Here is a 17,686-nt window from a genome sequence, read left to right as displayed (position 1 = left end):
TGATTTCCCTAACACAACTCCTTTTGCCCACATGGCTAAACACCATCCTCACCACATACCTCAACATGCCTCCCTCATCCATGGGTGATCCCTGTCTATAGCATAATTTTGATACCAATACTGGAAATAAAAAGCGTGCAAAAACACAGAGTGTAAAATATCAATTAAATGTTGAGGAAACAAAACATTTAAGAATGGGGGTGGGGTCATTTAGCATGACGTTATGATAAATGTCTCCTTAAATTCATCACCTCTGTGCATAGTTTCACATTTACTCATTGTGTTTTTGTGCCCTGTAGTTTGGGCATTAAAATGACACCATACCCGTCGCCACCTCAGCCCATGTGCCTCGGTAGTGTTCTCTGCTGTCAAAATGTGTAATATTTCCATTCATATAAATGATATTTACCTTTGGGTGGTTTTATAACCATTCGAACCATGAAGTTGAAGTTTCAATTTTAGCAAAATAGATGAATATGTAGCACGACATCAAAACTAGTTCAAACCTGCACACAGGAATCAGAAGTATGTAAGCTATGCATTATGGGTGCTGCTGACACTGGCAACATGTTTAGCTAATGGCAGAATGCAAACTATCATTGTCAACTTGAACTTTGGCAAATGAAAATGTAAGGCTCACTGCCGGACACGTTGTCCTTCTACTTTGATTAGTGCATATTGTTTTCTGACAGAGCTTTTGATATTAATTGTTTGTATTTGCAGGGGAACCAGATGAAGGAAGATTTGCTAAAATGATTGACACAAAAAAAACTTATTTCCCATTAGAATATCATAAAGTATTTGCCCATTCCTGTTATCACTATAGGAATATTTAAGATTTTGTCCCATTTCAACATAAACCTGCAGTGCTACCACTATCCTTGTGCATGTGTGTCTTCCTCCTGGCTGTATTATTCCTTTGTAGGTTCTCCCACTTTTCTTGGCAGGAACGTTCAGAATCGCCAGGTTACATGGGGACTGTAAGCGCACAGCCTTTCTCAGGACTCTCCAGAGTGGCTCTAATGGGCTCTGATCTGGACTTTGGTTGGACCACTGCGGCACCTCCACAGAACTTTCTGAATCTACTCCTGTGCTTTATAGGTTGTAAGCTGTGGGTCATTGAAACTGTAAAGAAATATAAACCTTCCACCAGCCCGAGATCTTGGGAACTCTGGAAACTTTTTTTTTATACAGGATTGCTCAATATTCTCCTGCTTCCAGTTTCCCGTCTTGCTTGACTTGTCTCCCAGAAAAATATCTCCACAGCATGATGCTGCCACCACCGTGATTGATGGTATAAGGGGCTGTGTCCAAATATCTCAGTCTTCATTTCATCAGAGTAAATGATCTTGCTTCTCTTGGTTTGAGAGAAAAAGGAATCGTCATGGTTGCCACCCATCTCCTCCCATGTGCTAGTGTGTGTGTGTGTGTGTGTGTGTGTGTGTGTGTGTGTGTGTGTGTGTGTGTGTATCTGTTTACAAATGTGTTCGTGTGTGTCTGTTTGTGCGCATGTGTGCGTTCGTCAGTGTTATTCGTTTCACCTGTCTCTTGTCTCGTTAGCGTTCTGTTACACACGTGTTTTGTTAACGTCGATGAAAGTTAAATGCCATGATCTCGACGGAGAATTATGGAAGCTACCATGAGCAATGCAATGCAGCAAAACAGTGTTTTAAAACATTTTAGAACATAGAAAATGGACAAAACAGTAGCGTTTGGACCTCTTTTAGCCATGAGGACCACAGCAATTTGTCATTGCATAGATTCCACTAGGAGAAATCATCCTGCAGGAATCTTGGCCCATGCAGACACGATAGCTTCTTGCAGTTGTCATTTAAGTATTGACATGCTCTGAATAGCCCATTCTACCTCATCCCAGAGGTGCTGTACAGGATTAAGATCTGGGGACTGTGAAGACCGGGGAAACAAGGAAAACTCTCTCACGTTCCTGGAGCTGATCCATGACTATACAACCCTTCTGGAATGGTGCATTGTCCTGCTGAAAGGGTCCTTCTACCATATGGTAAACAGCTGCATGAAGGGATGAACTTGGGCAGCCACGATGCTTAGGTCAACCCTACTGACCAAACATCCATCCACAGGTATCAGAGGACCTTGGGTGTGCCAAGAACACATTCGCTACTCCACCCCCTCCAGACTTAACTGGCGACACCTGACAGAAAGGACTCACTGATTCCTGCTGCTTGTGTCAAATTCTGACCCTCCGCCAGCGTGGTGCAACTGAGAAATCTGGCTTGGTCTGACCAGGACGTGTTTTTCTCTGCTCAGTTATCCAACTTTTGTGTCCTTCTCTCCTCTGCAGTGGTGCATTTCTGTTTCCCTTAGACAGCGATGACATTCGAACTGGTCATCTGCTGTTATAGCCCATCTGTGCTATGGAATGATGAGTCGTGCAATCGGAGACGTCAGTTGGAGCAAAAGTGTTGCGTTGTGCGGCAGTCTGCTTGACTGTGCCTGTTGGTCAGAACCATTCTTGACATCCTCCTCTGAGTCCTGTTGATGACAAGTTGTTTAGATTCACAAGGTCCCCTTTCTCCGCATGTTTTTCCTCAATCACAACAGTCTGCGTAAACTCTCATCATGAGAGTAGCGCTGCTGACTATGCCTTGTTCGAAGTCACTCGGATTGCTCGAGTTTCCCATAATAAAGTGGATTCACATTGGAACTGATCCACAGAAAACTGGCACACCTGATTTTATGCTGGTGTGTGTGTGTGTGTGTGTGTGTGTGTGTGTGTGTGTGTGTGTGTGTGTATGGTGAAGTACACAAAGTTTCCAGAGAAACTGAGATGCTTCTGAAATAGTAGTAGGAGGATCCAGTTTGTATATGAAAAAGTAAATGTTTAAATCATAACATTTCTACATATATATATAATAGGGAGAGAGAGAGAGAGAGATGGAGAGAGAGAGAGATGGAGAGAGAGAGGCCTGTGATTTTGCTGTGTCTAAGCATCCGCACTGGCCGACACCCTTAACCCCCCCAGTGAATAGAATCTGTGCTCTGGGCTCCACTCCGCATTTTCCCACCACTTTCAGATTGTGTCTGGGTCCTGACCGCAGTTGGAGCCGCGCAAGCACGGTGGTGATTAGTGCTCCCTGGCCATCGCGCCTGTGAGTAGAGCCAGAGGCGTCGCAGCGGGGAGCAAACCTCCGCCTGGCCCCGGCCGCGCGTAGCCATGCCAGGGTGCGTGGTGGCCCTGTGAAGTCACGCCATCAGCTTGTGTAAAACCAAGGACATGTGGGGAAGACGGACCGAGGCGTGCCTGCCGGCTGGACAGGGACAGAGGAGAGCAAACGAAAAACATCGTCCCTTTCATGAAGTACGTGGCCTTCCACAAGGGCTCAGCTTCTAAACCAGAGCCAAGCGTTTGAACTGGATAGACCCGCGTTCACTAACCCCTCCCTCCCGTACTTGATTGACCTCCTCTGGTTCCTCTGGTTCCTCTGTGGGCCGTCAGTGGAGGTACTTTACTCCCATGGCTCTGCCCCGGGTCAGTTCTCTCACTGCCTCTCCTTCAGTTGTGGGTTTTCAGGAGTGAAAGCAGATTTGAAGTTCAGTACTTAAGAACTACACGACCCACCGCTGGCCGGCAGTGATTTAAATTACTGTTAGCAACTCTTAGAGTGCTGCTCTAAGAGACTGATCTGAGACCTGTGCTCTCTTCTAGATTCATAATCATATCCATCCAAGAGAAACATGCAACTACCCTCAGATCAAGATCCAAACAGAGATTCATATTTCCTTAAATGTTTAGGCATTACAGTAAAATTGGTCTCCAGTAAGAGAAAGCCTAAGATTGGTAGCTACGTGCATCATTACTACAGATTTCTCTGTCCATGAGTTCCTGCCTAGAATTGGCTGTGTCTAAAGGGATAGCGTAACCCAAGGACGGAGAAGATGTGGGGTTCCCAACTAGGATATATATTTAGCATTTTGTTCTTGTTGTCAGTTTTAGAACCGCTCTCAGATGCCTTATCATTTATCCTGAAAGTTCTGGATGTGTTTTTTGGGGTTGTTTTTTTCTTTCATGACAAGGTCAATCTGCAAATGCAAATGTTACTTTTTTCCCTAGCTGGGCTTTCCTCTATAAATAAAGGTCTAAATGTCCAGTGTGTGTGGAGGTGTGGAGACTCCTAAATCTCTGCAGCATGAAATGTATCTCACTCTTGCTTCTCTTGTCGTTTCTCAATGAAGCTGTCACAAAGACATTCTTTTTAACTGTTTCCTACATTTAACGTTTTCTCTTGCCTTTTTATGGAGTCATCCATCACTCGTCTCACTGTCTCTCCCTCTTTCGCCGCTCCCTCGTTCCTGTCCCACCCCGTTTCCGTCTGTCTGTTTTTTTCTCACACGCAGGCGCCTTTTTTCATTGTTTATCTCCACTTTTGGCTGCCTGTCTGACTGCCTGTCACTCATACATTCACTCATACATTTTCCTCGTCTGTCTCTCTCTCTTTCCTTGTAGAAGAGACAGTTTCCAACCATCCATCTTTTGCCGTCTTTCTTTGTCCCTTGTCTGCTGTCCATCTGTCTCTCTCTCTCTCTCTCTCTCTCTCTCTCTCTCTCTCTCTCTCTCTCTCTCTCTCTCTCTCTCACTCCTGGGTCAGTACCCTCTGCTCACTACCAGCCTTTAAAAAACAGCATCCAGCCATCAAAACTCAACCTAACACACTGTTTCCTTTGTTTCATAACCAGTGAAATATTATTTACATTAAAAATAACTAGGTTTCTGTAAACCCCTTAAGCTGAAGATGGGGGGGGGGGGGGGGACTGCATTTACATTCAGCCTATGTAACCAGGTAACAAAACCAAAGGTTGTCCGAGCGACCGTGATCCAATCGGTGATGAGAAGGACGAGAACCGGCCCGATGTGTGTTTGTCACTGCGAGTGCCAGCGGACTTGACAGGAAGCACAATGGATGCTTGTGATTCTTCCATGGTGGGGATGGAGCGTTTCTCTAGAGACGGCAGGGAAGAGAGCGGGCGATGGCCATCTTTGGGTTGGGGAACGATGGAGAACGTGACCTGGAGTGGAGGTGCCCAGCACTTCATTACGCCCTGAATGGATCTTTAGTCCAAGACGTTTGGTCCTGCCTATGTTTCCTGCACTAGATTGCCATGTCTTGCCAGACGGTACAGTAAATCCATTGATAATGGCTGTCTGGGGTTTTTATATGCATTTATGAAAAATGTATTTGATATTTTCACAGATGAACAGATGGGAAGGGAGTTTTACAAAAAAAAAAAGACAAACTTGGTCATTTATACAGCGATTTCACGTAAGCAAACTTGGAGCAACGCAGATCCTTGGTAAAACCTTGAAAACGTTGGTGATGGCTTCCAAATGACAGTTTGGTCTTATGTTAGATGCATTAAAGTTTGCTGTAGTCTTGCATCATAATCATGACCTCAGCGTATCATCTTACAAGTGTTCCTTCCTCCTCCTGCCATTCATCTGTTCCTTCTGTCCCTCTATTCTACAACCGACATCTGGATCGCCCCTGTGTCAGTGTAACTTACTGTATGACTTTTTTGCATCTCCTTTTGTTAGATATATATTTTTTTAATGCATCAGAATTTAGGTTACTGAGATAAAGCAGTTCCAGTGCTTTTGAATTTTGTTGCATTAACTTAGGGAAATAGATTGTTTTAGAGTATAATCTTTGCTTTCTCTCTCTCTCTCTCTCTCTCTCTCTCTCTCTCTCTCTCTCTCTCTCTCTCTCTCTCTCTCTGTCCTCAGCGTGCCCATCAGGTACATATAAGCCAGAGGCCATGCCCGGTGGTCTGGGGACATGTCTACCCTGCCCTGATGCGCAGTACACGTCCAGGCCTGGTAGCACTGCCCTGTCTGACTGTGTGTGTAAGGACGGATACAGGCTGCACAACCACACCTGTCAAGGTGAACACCTTGGGGATGGTGATATACTCACTTATTAATGGTTGGGCTGTTTTTTTTTTTTTTACTTTTAATTAAACTTTTTTAATGTGTATTCATTGTGGAGATCTTATACATAGTGTGTGTATGTCAATAATTTTCATGTACTACTACTTGATACTACATATACTACATGAAATTCTATATTTGTATTTTATGCATTTCAGTTAATCCTTCTCTCTCTCTCTCTCTCTCTCTCTCTCTCTCTCTCTCTCTCTCTCTCTCTCTCTCTCTCTCTCTCTGCAGCGGTGGAGTGTCCAGCTCTCACTCCTCCAGAGAATGGCTTCTTCGTGCACGGTGTGTGTAATCACCAGTACAACTCGGCGTGTGGCGTGCGTTGTTTGCCGGGCTTCGAGCTGCAGGGCAGCAGCATCCGACTGTGCCAGGCAGACGGCACCTGGTCTGCAGCTCCGCCCACCTGCACAGGTGAGACTGCAGACATGCATGTTTATCACACTGCACCCCACACCACCTGCCTGCTGACCCACCCCATTACTGACGCCTCTCCATCTTCTCTCCGCCTGGCCCTCTCTGTCTGCTCCGCGGCCCAGCAGGAGAGCAATCTGGCTTTTATGTTTGTACAACTGGAATCTCCAAAGACCTGCGTTACCCCATGTAGTTTAGCACCTGTGGAAAGGCTAATTTATAACAGCTTCTTCCACAACAGATTGCCATCCAGTGTGTGTGTGTGTGTGTGTGTGTGTGTGTGTGTGTGTGGGTGTGGGTGAGTGTGCGTGTGCGTGCGTGTGTGAGTGTGTGAGTGTGTGAGTGTGTGTGTGTGTGTGTGTGTGTGTGTGTGTGTGTGTGCGTGAGTGTGTGAGTGTGTGAGTGTGTGTGTGTGCGTGTGTGTGGGTGTGTGTGAGTGTGCGTGTGCGTGTGAGTGTGTGAGTGTGTGTGTGTGTGTGTGTGTGCGTGTGGGTGTGTGTGAGTGTGTGAGTGTGTGTGTGTGTGTGTGCGTGTGCGTGTGTGCGTGCGTGTGTGAGTGTGTGAGTGTGTGTGTGTGCGTGTGTGTGTGTATGTGTGTATCATGTACTATGTTGAACCATTACACTTACCCACAAGTTCTAAAAGTTCACTCTATGCAATAACAAATGTAATTACACATAATCAAACCTTAGCCACACACTAGCTTTTTCATCTTCTCTCCGTTTCTTACTTTCTCTCTTTTGCTTCGTATTTCTTTCCCTCGCTCTTAAACTGTAAGTCTTCTCTGCTGTTTGTGCTGCGTGTTTGATTTGAATTTCCTGTCCAGTGCGGTCCTGCCCGGTTCTCTCCCCTCCACGCCATGGCAGGCTGAACTGCAGTGAGGTCGGCTCCCCCTACAGGCTGGAGTGTGCGGTGCACTGTCAGCGGGGCTACAGGCCAGACGGACGAGCCAAGCTCACCTGCCTGTCCAACTCGGAGTGGAGCAGCCCTCCACCACGGTGTGTGGGTAAGATAACACCTGTGTGTGTGTGTGTGTGTGTGTGTGTGTGTGTGTGTGTGTGTGTGTGTGTGTGTGTGTGTGTGTGTGTGCGTGTGTGTTCCTTGTGAAGTAATGCATTAAAGAACATGTCATCTCCTCATAACCTGGCACCTTTGCGTTATTAAAGTGCTTCATTTAAAGAGAAGATGGCGTTTCAAGCTCTGCTGACTTCAGTTCAGTGGAATAACTGAGGGGTAAATATAACGAGCAAAGCTGAGACTCTTAGCTGTGATAATCCTGCTCTTTACAATAGGACCCAGAATGAAAGTGCGTAATGTCCAGATGTCTTCACGAAAGTAAGGACATGGGCTGCAAATACAGCTGGAGTACGAGTATCTCCAGTCAGCTTGTGTGTGTGTGTGTGTGTGTGTGTGTGTGTGTGTGTGTGTGATAGGGGGGGGGGGGGGGGGGTGTTGAACTCTCTCACTTCTTCTGTCCTTCTTTCTCTCTGGCTCAATCAGACACTCATATCTCCTCCATCTCCTGTGTGGTTAAACATGCTGCTGTATAACCCTGAGCCACAACACAAGCCCTGACTGATGGTCTGTTTTTGCATTTAACTACTCTCATGTAGACACACACACACACACACACACACACACACACACACACACACATGCCAAAGCTGCCCCAGTTCATTACTTTAGGTACATGTCAACCTGTGCATGCGCACACACACACACACACACACACAAACACACACACAAACGCACACATGCGCGCGTACACACACACACACACACACACACACACACACACCCAGCGAGGGCCCGTCTGCGACTCCGTGGCTGGCCGGCACTCCGCCTCTCATGACTCACTCCTTCAGCTTTGAGACGTCTGCTGCCCCAGCCAAACCTCTCTGCTTTTTAGCGCTTTCCATCCCTCTCTCTCGCCCTCTGTCTACGCCTCCGTCTCTCTCCCTCTCTTTCTGGCGGAGCGACGGTGCGTTTGTGTCGCGCGCAGACCGCACTGTGCTCCCGGTGGCCAAGGCTGTGGTCACCACTGGTTTGTTCTTCTATATTGGAGCTCAGATACAGAGGCCTTCGCCACTCACCGTACGGCGTCCCCATTGTGTGTGTTTGTGCTTCCTTTTGCCGTATCCTGGTCCTGCTCTGTCTGTCCACTAAAGCACTGGCCAAAGCAGCAGAGCAGGAGACAAGGAGAAAGTTTGTTCTGGGTGAAAGGCTGTGTGTGTTTGTCTGTGTGCGCATGTGTGTGTGTTTGTGTGTGTGTGTGTGTGAGAGAGAGAGAGAGAGAGGAAGAGAGAGAGAGGGAGAGAGAAAGCAAGAGAGAGAGAGACAGCTCTAGCACGGTGTCCAGGAATGCAGAAACCCCATGTTTCTGTAATAGTGATGTGGTAAAGGTTGTTCTTAGATTTCCCTGCTGAGGACATGCTTTTTCTCTCTCACTCACTCACTCTCAACTTAATGTTATGGAAACTATTTCTTCAGCTGCAGTCTGTTGTTAAGAGGAAAATCATATCCTGCATGATGTTCTAGATGTTTAAAATGTTTTTGACATGGCAATGTTACAAATACTTAGCATTATAGGGTTATGCCAAGCATCTGTATTTATGTATTGTAGATTATATATGATTGAGTTGTAATCCTTTCTGTCCATAACCCCATCTGTCTGTCTCTCTCTCTCACCCTCTCCCTCCCTCCTAATCTCCCTGTTGCTGTCGTTTAGAGGTACACTGTCCCCCAATAGTAGCCTTTAAACATGTCCGTGTGATGCCACCTGTCTGTGGAGAAAGAGCAGTGCGGAGTGGGGCCACCTGCCGATTGACCTGTCGTCGGGGCTACCGTCTCCTGGGTAATCCCGAGGTGCGATGCTTGCTTTCTGGAGACTGGAGTGACAATTTGCATAAAGCCACCTGTGCAGGTACGAACATTGTGCATGTGCGTGTGCATGCTCTTGGCTGGTGGTGTTCTCTTTGATCCTGCTCTTTGTGGTGGTGACATGGTGGATGTCGGGTCTGTGGATGGAATGTGTGGTGCAGCAGGGGGTCGTCTTTTACTGCTGTGACACCCTGCTGAACCCCCCCCCCCCCCCCCCATAATACCCACCAGCCCTTCATGTGAACTCATCAGATATGGTGCGTGCAAACCTCAAAGATTCCAGCATTACCCAGCATGCATGGTTGGAGAGTGTCTGGAGGCGGACTAGAAACTGCAAAGCTGTAACTAATGGGAGGGCACCATCAGTTAGTTCTGCTATCTATCAGAGAGACGCCCCCTCTACCTGCTCATTCACCGTGGGCAACAGTGGGGAAGGGCCTCTCTCCATGTCCAAAGTGTGTGTCTGTGTAGTGTGCTGTGGTTGTGTAGTAGGTGTGTGTGTGTGTGTGTGTGTGTCTACCACCTTATGTGTTTGTTTTCATTTCTTTCCGGAAAGGGGATTCCTTTTCTTCTGAGTAACAACTGTGTGTGTTTGTTTGTGTGTGCACACGTATCAGTGTCTGTCAGTCTGACTATCCATGCGTGTGCCGTGTCATGGGTTTGTGTGTTCTCACTTCTTCGTGTGCGTATATTATTTGAGCACCAATGCTGGCCCCGCGTTCCTGACTCCCAGCCAGACTGTTTGATGAAGTCTATTACTCTCACCCGCAACTATGTGTTTGGCCTGTGAAGACAGAACACAGACTGCTTGATTAAGTCTCCCTGCTGCTTGCGGGCCTGAACCAGTGACTAATACGCAGAGCTGGCCAGCTACCTTCCCTCTTTCATTCCCCTTACTACAGACCTGCATTCTGATGCTGTCTAATTACTGTTAAATCAATGCGGATTAGACGCTGTGTGCTACATGTTTGTGCTTGTAATGTAATGTAGAGGTGATGCAATCCTTTTGCAATGAATGTCACAAGCGGTCACAACATCCATACAAATCGCTTGATCGGTGTGTTGACAGTAAAAATACTGACCCAAGATCAGCTTTATTCTCCCCATGTGCTAACAGATGGTTTTACATGAACAGTAAGCGTGTGACTCCAGGTCAGTGCTGTGAAACTCTTGGGCTCCAGGCCACCTTGTGTGTGAGCAGCTGCAAAACAGTTTGTACCTGTAAAGGCTCCAAGCAGGGGAGGCTGGATTGGGTTGTGTCATCCGTGGTCTGTGCCGACTACATTCGGGTCAGATGTGCTATGAGAAGAGAGAGTGGGGATCTGGGTTGTGCGTTAGGTGATGCTGGGTGTCCTGCCTCGTTCAGATTGCAAACCTGTAACAGAACCCGTTGACACCGTGTCTAGTCAGCGCTGCACAAACAGTGATAACGTGTGGCTCACGTCTCACGTGAGGTCCGTTCATTTAATTTTTAAAAGGACATTTTCTTTCATAATGTTCCCAGACGCAGAGCCCCCATGGATTGAATGCCCTGGGGATATAGTGATGGAAACGGACAAACGTCAGGGGTCATCTAACATCACGCTGGACGCTCCGGTGCTGGGAGACAATTCCGGAGAGGAGGTATGCTTTGCTCCTCTTCCCGTTGCTCGTCTTTGCCTAGATGTCTGAGAAACGAGAGTGGCGCCTCCTTTACTGCAAGTGCGTCATTCAGAATGTGTCCGGTTCCGTCCCGCAGGTGGCCGTCCAGGTGACGCCTGTTCTGAACCCAACTCAGCCGTTCCCCATCGGTACCGAGCTCATCACCTACACAGCAACTGACCGCGCTGGCAACAGGGCCAACTGTTCCTTCACCGTCACCGTCGTTGGTGGGTCGCACTCCGCTTCACCCAGTCTGTGAACCCGCCAACCACACACTCCACTCTCCAAACCCCCACCCTCCAAACACGTGCCCCACCCTCTAAACCCTCCACCTTCACCCTCCATCCCACCGTTTTTCTCATAGGAATTCCCCCAGGTGCAGAATGCCCTGTGTGAGAGAAATAGCGTCATGTGGTTTTCTTATGTTGGTAATGTTGCCATATTTAGTCCAAATTCTAAAAGCGTTTCTTTGTCCTCAGATACGGAGCCTCCTTTGATTGACAGGTGCCGTTCTCCACCCACGATTCAGGCCACAGACAGAGTGACGCTCGTCTACTGGGAAGAGCCACAGTTTTCAGACAATTCAGGTACACGCCCACAGAGGGAGGAGGGGGGGAACGAGAGATGGAAACGAAGATGAGAAACAGAGATGGAGTTAGTGAATAAGGGCATGATATTTTCACATTTTCTTATTTCTTCCCAGTCAGCTGTCAGAGTGAATCCAGGAAAATTGTTGCCCATATTGGAAAAGTCTCGGACCCGCAGGCGTGAGAATAAAATACACGGTTGTGAAGACGTTGTGTGGTTGAGCAGTCGCCATGGAGATAGCACACCTAGTGAGCGTGTGCTAGACTCATCACCCCCAGCCTTCATCCAAAACCATCATTAGATTCACAGGCATTTTAGGGACTGCGTTCAGGAAATATTTCCCTACATAGAGCACTTATTGGACAGGAGTGATAAGGGGTTTATCGCCATACTGGACACAGGCGTGGAAAGAATGAGAGATAAAAAGCACATGTTTTCTGCACTGGGTTGAGCATTTACAGTAATCTGCATGAACGAGACACAAACTAAATGAAGTGACACAGATCTCCATGGAGTTGCGGTGATGGAGGGCCCTCCGGACACATGGGGATTACCCACAAACATTCCAGACACACACACACACACACACACACACACACACACACACACACACACACACACACACTGTGATGAAATGTGGATGCTCTGAGGGAGCTTGCTGACGGCACATAAACGTCGCCCTGGCGTCACCACTGCACTGGTTTCCAAGGCCACACCCTAACTCTGGGCTATGTTTAGGAGAGCAGCACCCAGACGTTTGTCAGACAGCTTGGAATGGACCTGGAACCTCTCTCTTTACTGTGGAAAAGACATGTGTGTGTGTGTGTGTGTGTGTGTGTGTGTGTGTGTGTCTGACGGTCTCACACTACAGTCTTTAAGTTCTCATCGTGCTACACCCTTATTGCTGTGTTATTAGCCAGCTCCCCTGCTCCAGCTCTGTCTGCTTTGGCACTGAGTCCTGGTGTTCTCCAGAGAGCCTGAGACCCACGTCAGCACCACCCTGTCTATTAAGGCTTTAGGGTTAACCACTGGGGTGCAGGCTTACACGGCTGAAAAGCGTGAGTGTCAGGCCCTCTCCAGGACCGAGGAATGGCTGGTTGTTTCTTTCGTGGTCTAGTAGTTTATAAATGCAAATGATGGTTGTGATGTGGAACTGCAGCGTGCCTTCGGCTCATGTAAACATCTGCTGTCCACACTGTCCCAGGTGCCCGTTTAAACATCAGCAGCTCACACTCCTCTGGTGATGCATTTCCTGTTGGAGAGACAGCCGTGTTCTACACAGCCACAGACCCGTCTGGCAACAACCGCACCTGTGAGCTCATCGTTACAGTGAAAGGTAAGTCTGCCTAAATATCTCAGTCACATTCCTCTTTTTTTGAGAGTATGTTTATAATGTACAGCATATGCACTCTGAGAGTGTGCCTGATGTGTGTCCTGCTGTGTTACACTCTTGATGAATGTCCTGCTGTGTTACACTCCCAATGTGTGTACTGCTGAATTACACTCCCTATGTCTGTCCTGCTGTGTTACACTCCCAATGTGTGTACTGCTGTGTTACACTCCTGATGTTTGTCCTGCCGTGTTACACTCCAGACGTGTGTCCTGCTGTGTTAGACTCTTGATGTCTGTCCTGCTGTGTTAGACTCTTGATGTCTGTCCTGCTGTGTTACACTCCCAACGTGTATCCTGCTGTGTTACACTACCAATGTCTGTCCTGCCGTGTTACATTCCTGATGTCTGTCCTGCCGTGGTACACTCCAGACGTGTGTCCTGCTGTGTTATACTCCTGATGTGTGTCCTGCTGTGTTACACTCCTGATGTGTGTCCTGCTGTGTTACACTCCTGATGTGTGTCCTGCTGTGTTACACTCCTGATGTCTGTCCTGCTGTGTCTCCCAGGCTCTACGTGTGAGCAGCCGTATGAGCCCGTAAACGCAGACTTCTCCTGCTTGAAGGAGGAAAAGGGTGTCAACTGCACCCTTGTCTGCAAACAGGGTTACAGTCTTACCCAGAATGCCGTGCACAGCTACTTCTGCCCCAACAATGGCCTGTGGGAGCCAGCACGCTTGCCAGACAGGCCAGACTGCTCTCGTGAGTGCCTCCCATCTGATGCTTTTTTCCCAGCCACATCAGTACCCTGATGTCCTCCATGTTGTTTCATCATTTCATCTGATCATGTGGCGTTTATTCGATTTGAGTGATATACAGTATATATGTTTAAGTTTTAATGATGATTTCACATGAGTTTTTTTTTTTCACAGTGAACAGAATAGCCAACAATGGTTTTAAGCCCTTTGAGATGCTGTTCAAAGCGTCACGTTGTGATGACCCAAACCTGCTCAAGTCCTTCTCTGGGGATTTCAACTCTGTTCTAGGAGGCTTAGTGAGACTACACACACACTCCACACACACACACACACACACACACACACACACACACACACACACACACTCTCACACACAAACACCAGACATAACAGTTGAAAAACGTCAGACATGGGCTGATGGACACCCCCCCTCATCCTGTGTTTTCATCTCTCTCTAAAGGTTCCTAAAATCTGTAGTGGAGATGATATCAACTGTAAACTGGAAGTGATGTCACAAGGGCAGTGTCTGGAGTACAACTACGACTATCCAAATGGATTCGCAATTGGTGAGAAATCATTGCCATAGGGCGGAGCCCAGAGCACACCAGCCCAGCAATCCCCACCAATCACCAGTCACCAATCACGAGCCTTCATGCCACCTGTGATGCCTCTTTCTCTCTCTCTCTCTCTCTCCTCTCTCTCTCTCTCTCTCTCTCTCTCTCTCTCTCTCTCTCTCTCTCTCTCTCTCTCTCTCTCTCTCTCTCTCTCTCCTTTCCCAGGACCCGGAGGGTGGGTCAGTAATGGGCAGGACTATGCGTACTTTGACAGTGGCTTTTCTCTGGACCACCAACACACCCCCGCTGCAGCAGGACGGTGTGTTCGATCAGGATTCCCATATAAGGGCGAAACGCAACCGCGGGAACAACAGGCCCACTCGTGATCAGAAGATTCAGATATACTTCAACATCACAGGTAGAATACACTGTCCTTCTCTGCAGTCAGCAGCTTACAGCCATAGTGCTACTCTCGCCCCCAGCCACCAGGGGGCAGTCTCTCCCAATACCTCTCCTTTTTCCCAGCAAGCATCCCACTGCCCCTGTCGAGGAACGACTCCGCGGAAGTAGCCAATCAGAAGCGGCTCTTGCGCACCCTGGAGCTGCTGACCAATCGGCTGAAGCGGACGCTGAGCAGCAGCCACTGAGCACGTTCCACGTGTCGTCGCAGATGATCGTGGCCGACCCCAAGTCCCTGGAGAGCAGGAGGGCCTCGCTCTTCTGCCAGCCAGGCTCCGTGCTCAAAGGCCGCATGTGTGGTGAGTGAAGCTGTAAATGATAAACCTCGTTTCTTTGACGACTCCCACAAACGGACAGCCAATCACTGACCTCCGCGCTTCCCTCCCATGACCTCCTGTCACACCTTTCTCCAGGATTAGTTTATCCTTCATTTACTCTTTGTCTCTTTATGCGTGCTCGATAAAGACAAACAGCTCGGCAAGGAGAACTACTTCCTTGTGGAAAGATTTCCTAGTGTGGCCAGGCTGCTGTGACCTTCTTAATTGCCGATTACAGACCCCAGGAAAGCGACAAGGGATTTCTCGTTATTTTAGCGATAGCTATCGTGAAGTAGAAATGTCTTTTATAAAATCGTCTCGTTAACATTCGAGTACGGAACGACCATATTGCTTTTGGCGTTTGAACATGGATCCACTGAACCGACTTGAGTGAAAAGACCTTGAGAAATTGAGTCCATGGCTGGCGGCCCATACTGCCTTGGTCATAGCACTGAAACGGGACGCAGCGCTCGGTCAGATCTGAAGCCGGCCAACGCGGTGCCTTCTGTCCTGTAGTGCAGTGCCCGGTGGGGACGTATTTCTCGGCGGAGCACGCTGAGTGTGAGAGCTGCAGGAGGGGCTCCTACCAGGACGCGGAGGGCCAGATGGAGTGTAAGAAGTGCCCCGCCGGCTCCTCCACCCCGTACCTCCACTCCCGCAGCCTGGCCGAGTGCAGAGGCAAGTCCCTCGACCTTCATCCACCCTCCGCTTGTCTTCCTCATTCACTTCTGATGGACCTTAGTTAAGAACAAAAGTTGATCTTATGACATATTTTAATTGATATAATCTGGGAATGATTAAGTAGCTACATTAAAACTAATACGAAAAATGTGAATGTAAGAAATTACAGCCACTGGCAAGTCATTAGATTTTAAAGGTTTAATTAATCAAAAAATATCAGATTTCTTCAACCCATTATCAAATTCACCCTTATTCACCTTTTACTTTGTCTTTATTTTTACTCTTCTAGTTCTTTCCTATTCCATTGTCATTTAAGACAACCATTCGTTTAGAGCACGTGTCTTCTTGTGTGTTTTTGCACGTGTGCTCCCGAGTGTGTGTGTAAGCATGTCCTTCTGTATGTGCTCCCGAGTGTGTGTGTAAGCATGTCCTTCTGTATGTGTTCACGTGTGTGTGTGTATGTCCTTCTGTATGTGTTCACGTGTGTGTGTTTGCACATGCAGCACAATGCAAGCCGGGCAGCTCGTCGCTGAGTGGGCTGGAGACGTGCGAGTCGTGCCCACTGGGCGAATACCAGCCTGGCTCTGGGTCGCGGTTCTGCCTGCCCTGCCCGCCCAGCACCTCCACCGTCGTCCGTGGAGCCGTGGAAGCCAGCGAGTGTGGAGGTGTGTTCATGTCTTCAGTATTAGCCGTGAGATGCACACGACGACACATTCCACACCTCCCACATCGTGTCCTCTCCTTCCTCTTACATGTTTCTTCCTCTCTTCTTCTGTCATTCTTTCATTCTCTCTCTCTCTCTCTCACTCTGCCACTCTAGTTCCATGCACTGCAGGTCATTTCTCCAGGACGGGGCTGGTCCCATGTTACCCCTGCCCCCGTGACTACTACCAGCCTGATGAGGGCAGATCCTACTGCCTCTCCTGCCCCTTCTATGGCACCACCACCGTCACAGGAGCCAGGACCATCCAGCAATGCTCCAGTAATAATAATAATAATAATAATAATAATACATTACATTTTCATGCACCTTTCAAAGATCTCAAGAGACCTTTCAAGGAACTCAGCATTACAAATAGAGGAAATGGGAGGGATGATATAGCTAGACAACACGACAAAACAGACAAAAACCGAACAGGTGGAGGTGAAGAGATGAGTGCTGAGGTGGAGTTTGAACGGTTGTAGGAGGACGGTGATCCACACACGGGGTGCTATGGGGCTGGAGCCTCCACCGAACTCCCAAGAGCAGAGAGATGAAAATGGGAGAGTGATGAGCAGGAGAGCAGGAGTGGAGGAGTTGGGTGGAGTGATGAGGACAGTAGTGGAGGTGAGGTCAGAAGGGTGGAGCCAATCCATGGAGAGGATGGAGGAGGTCTTATAGTCCATATGCTTTTATCTGGAGCCCAGAGAAGATTTTAGAGGAGTGATGTGGTTTTGGAATGGGGAGAGGGTGATGATATGAACCGCATAATTCTCACTCGTCTTTTCATAAACATCTGCCTGCTAGCCATAATACGGGATGGAGCTGTATTTCCCCGCATTGACCTCAACTGCACCCAGAGGAGAGTTTCGGGTGTTTATGGAGGACTTCTGTACAGTGAAGCGCAATTATGTCCATCTGAGTAGAAGATGATTTCAGTGATTTGGACGTTAAGAGGATGTGCTGAAGCAGTCGTGTTTCAACAAACGGATCAGTGTTTCCTCCAGGCGTCTCACGGTCATCACTCATCCACACTCGTATGGTCCACAGCTGGAAGGTTTAAGCAGAACTTTTCACCTAATTCTGTAGGTCTCCACAATATACAAGCAAATAAAGACGCATTTGCTCCTTTAAACACATTTATAGAGGACTGAAGTATTTAAGCAAATGTAATTTAATAACATTTTGACATAGTGAAATAGACAGATGGCTGTGAGGAGTCAGTGCCAGGTGCTCCGGTGCTGGCCGAACAGCAGGAGACTCTCCTTACATACAGGAGAAGAGCTGCAGGCAACAGAAGAGGAGGAGGAGGGAGAGGAGGAGGAGGAGGAGGAGAAAGGGAGGAGGAGGAGGAGGAGGAAGGGAGGGGGGAGGAGGGGAGCAGGGGGATGCCACCGAATC

The 17,686-nt window shown here is 48.1% G+C and overlaps 1 protein-coding gene across 1 annotated transcript in view; it reads left to right on the top strand.

Annotated features, from left to right (window-relative positions):
• svep1 (sushi, von Willebrand factor type A, EGF and pentraxin domain containing 1) overlaps window positions 1–17,686 on the top strand; it is a 67,781-nt gene that overhangs the window by 25,708 nt on the left and 24,387 nt on the right. The window contains 18 exon segments of the mRNA XM_076973525.1: window positions 5,759–5,917; window positions 6,200–6,379; window positions 7,206–7,385; window positions 9,108–9,302; window positions 10,764–10,882; window positions 10,998–11,127; window positions 11,380–11,487; window positions 12,693–12,824; window positions 13,387–13,578; window positions 13,749–13,870; window positions 14,035–14,140; window positions 14,354–14,433; window positions 14,435–14,546; window positions 14,654–14,758; window positions 14,761–14,886; window positions 15,421–15,582; window positions 16,089–16,250; window positions 16,406–16,567. Of these exon segments, the coding sequence (XP_076829640.1) occupies window positions 5,759–5,917; window positions 6,200–6,379; window positions 7,206–7,385; window positions 9,108–9,302; window positions 10,764–10,882; window positions 10,998–11,127; window positions 11,380–11,487; window positions 12,693–12,824; window positions 13,387–13,578; window positions 13,749–13,870; window positions 14,035–14,140; window positions 14,354–14,433; window positions 14,435–14,546; window positions 14,654–14,758; window positions 14,761–14,886; window positions 15,421–15,582; window positions 16,089–16,250; window positions 16,406–16,567 (2,532 nt within the window).

This window comes from Brachyhypopomus gauderio, chromosome 14, assembly GCF_052324685.1.
Source record: "Brachyhypopomus gauderio isolate BG-103 chromosome 14, BGAUD_0.2, whole genome shotgun sequence".
NCBI classification, from domain to species: domain Eukaryota; kingdom Metazoa; phylum Chordata; class Actinopteri; order Gymnotiformes; family Hypopomidae; genus Brachyhypopomus; species Brachyhypopomus gauderio.
This window is presented reverse-complemented; position numbering and strand designations above follow the sequence as displayed.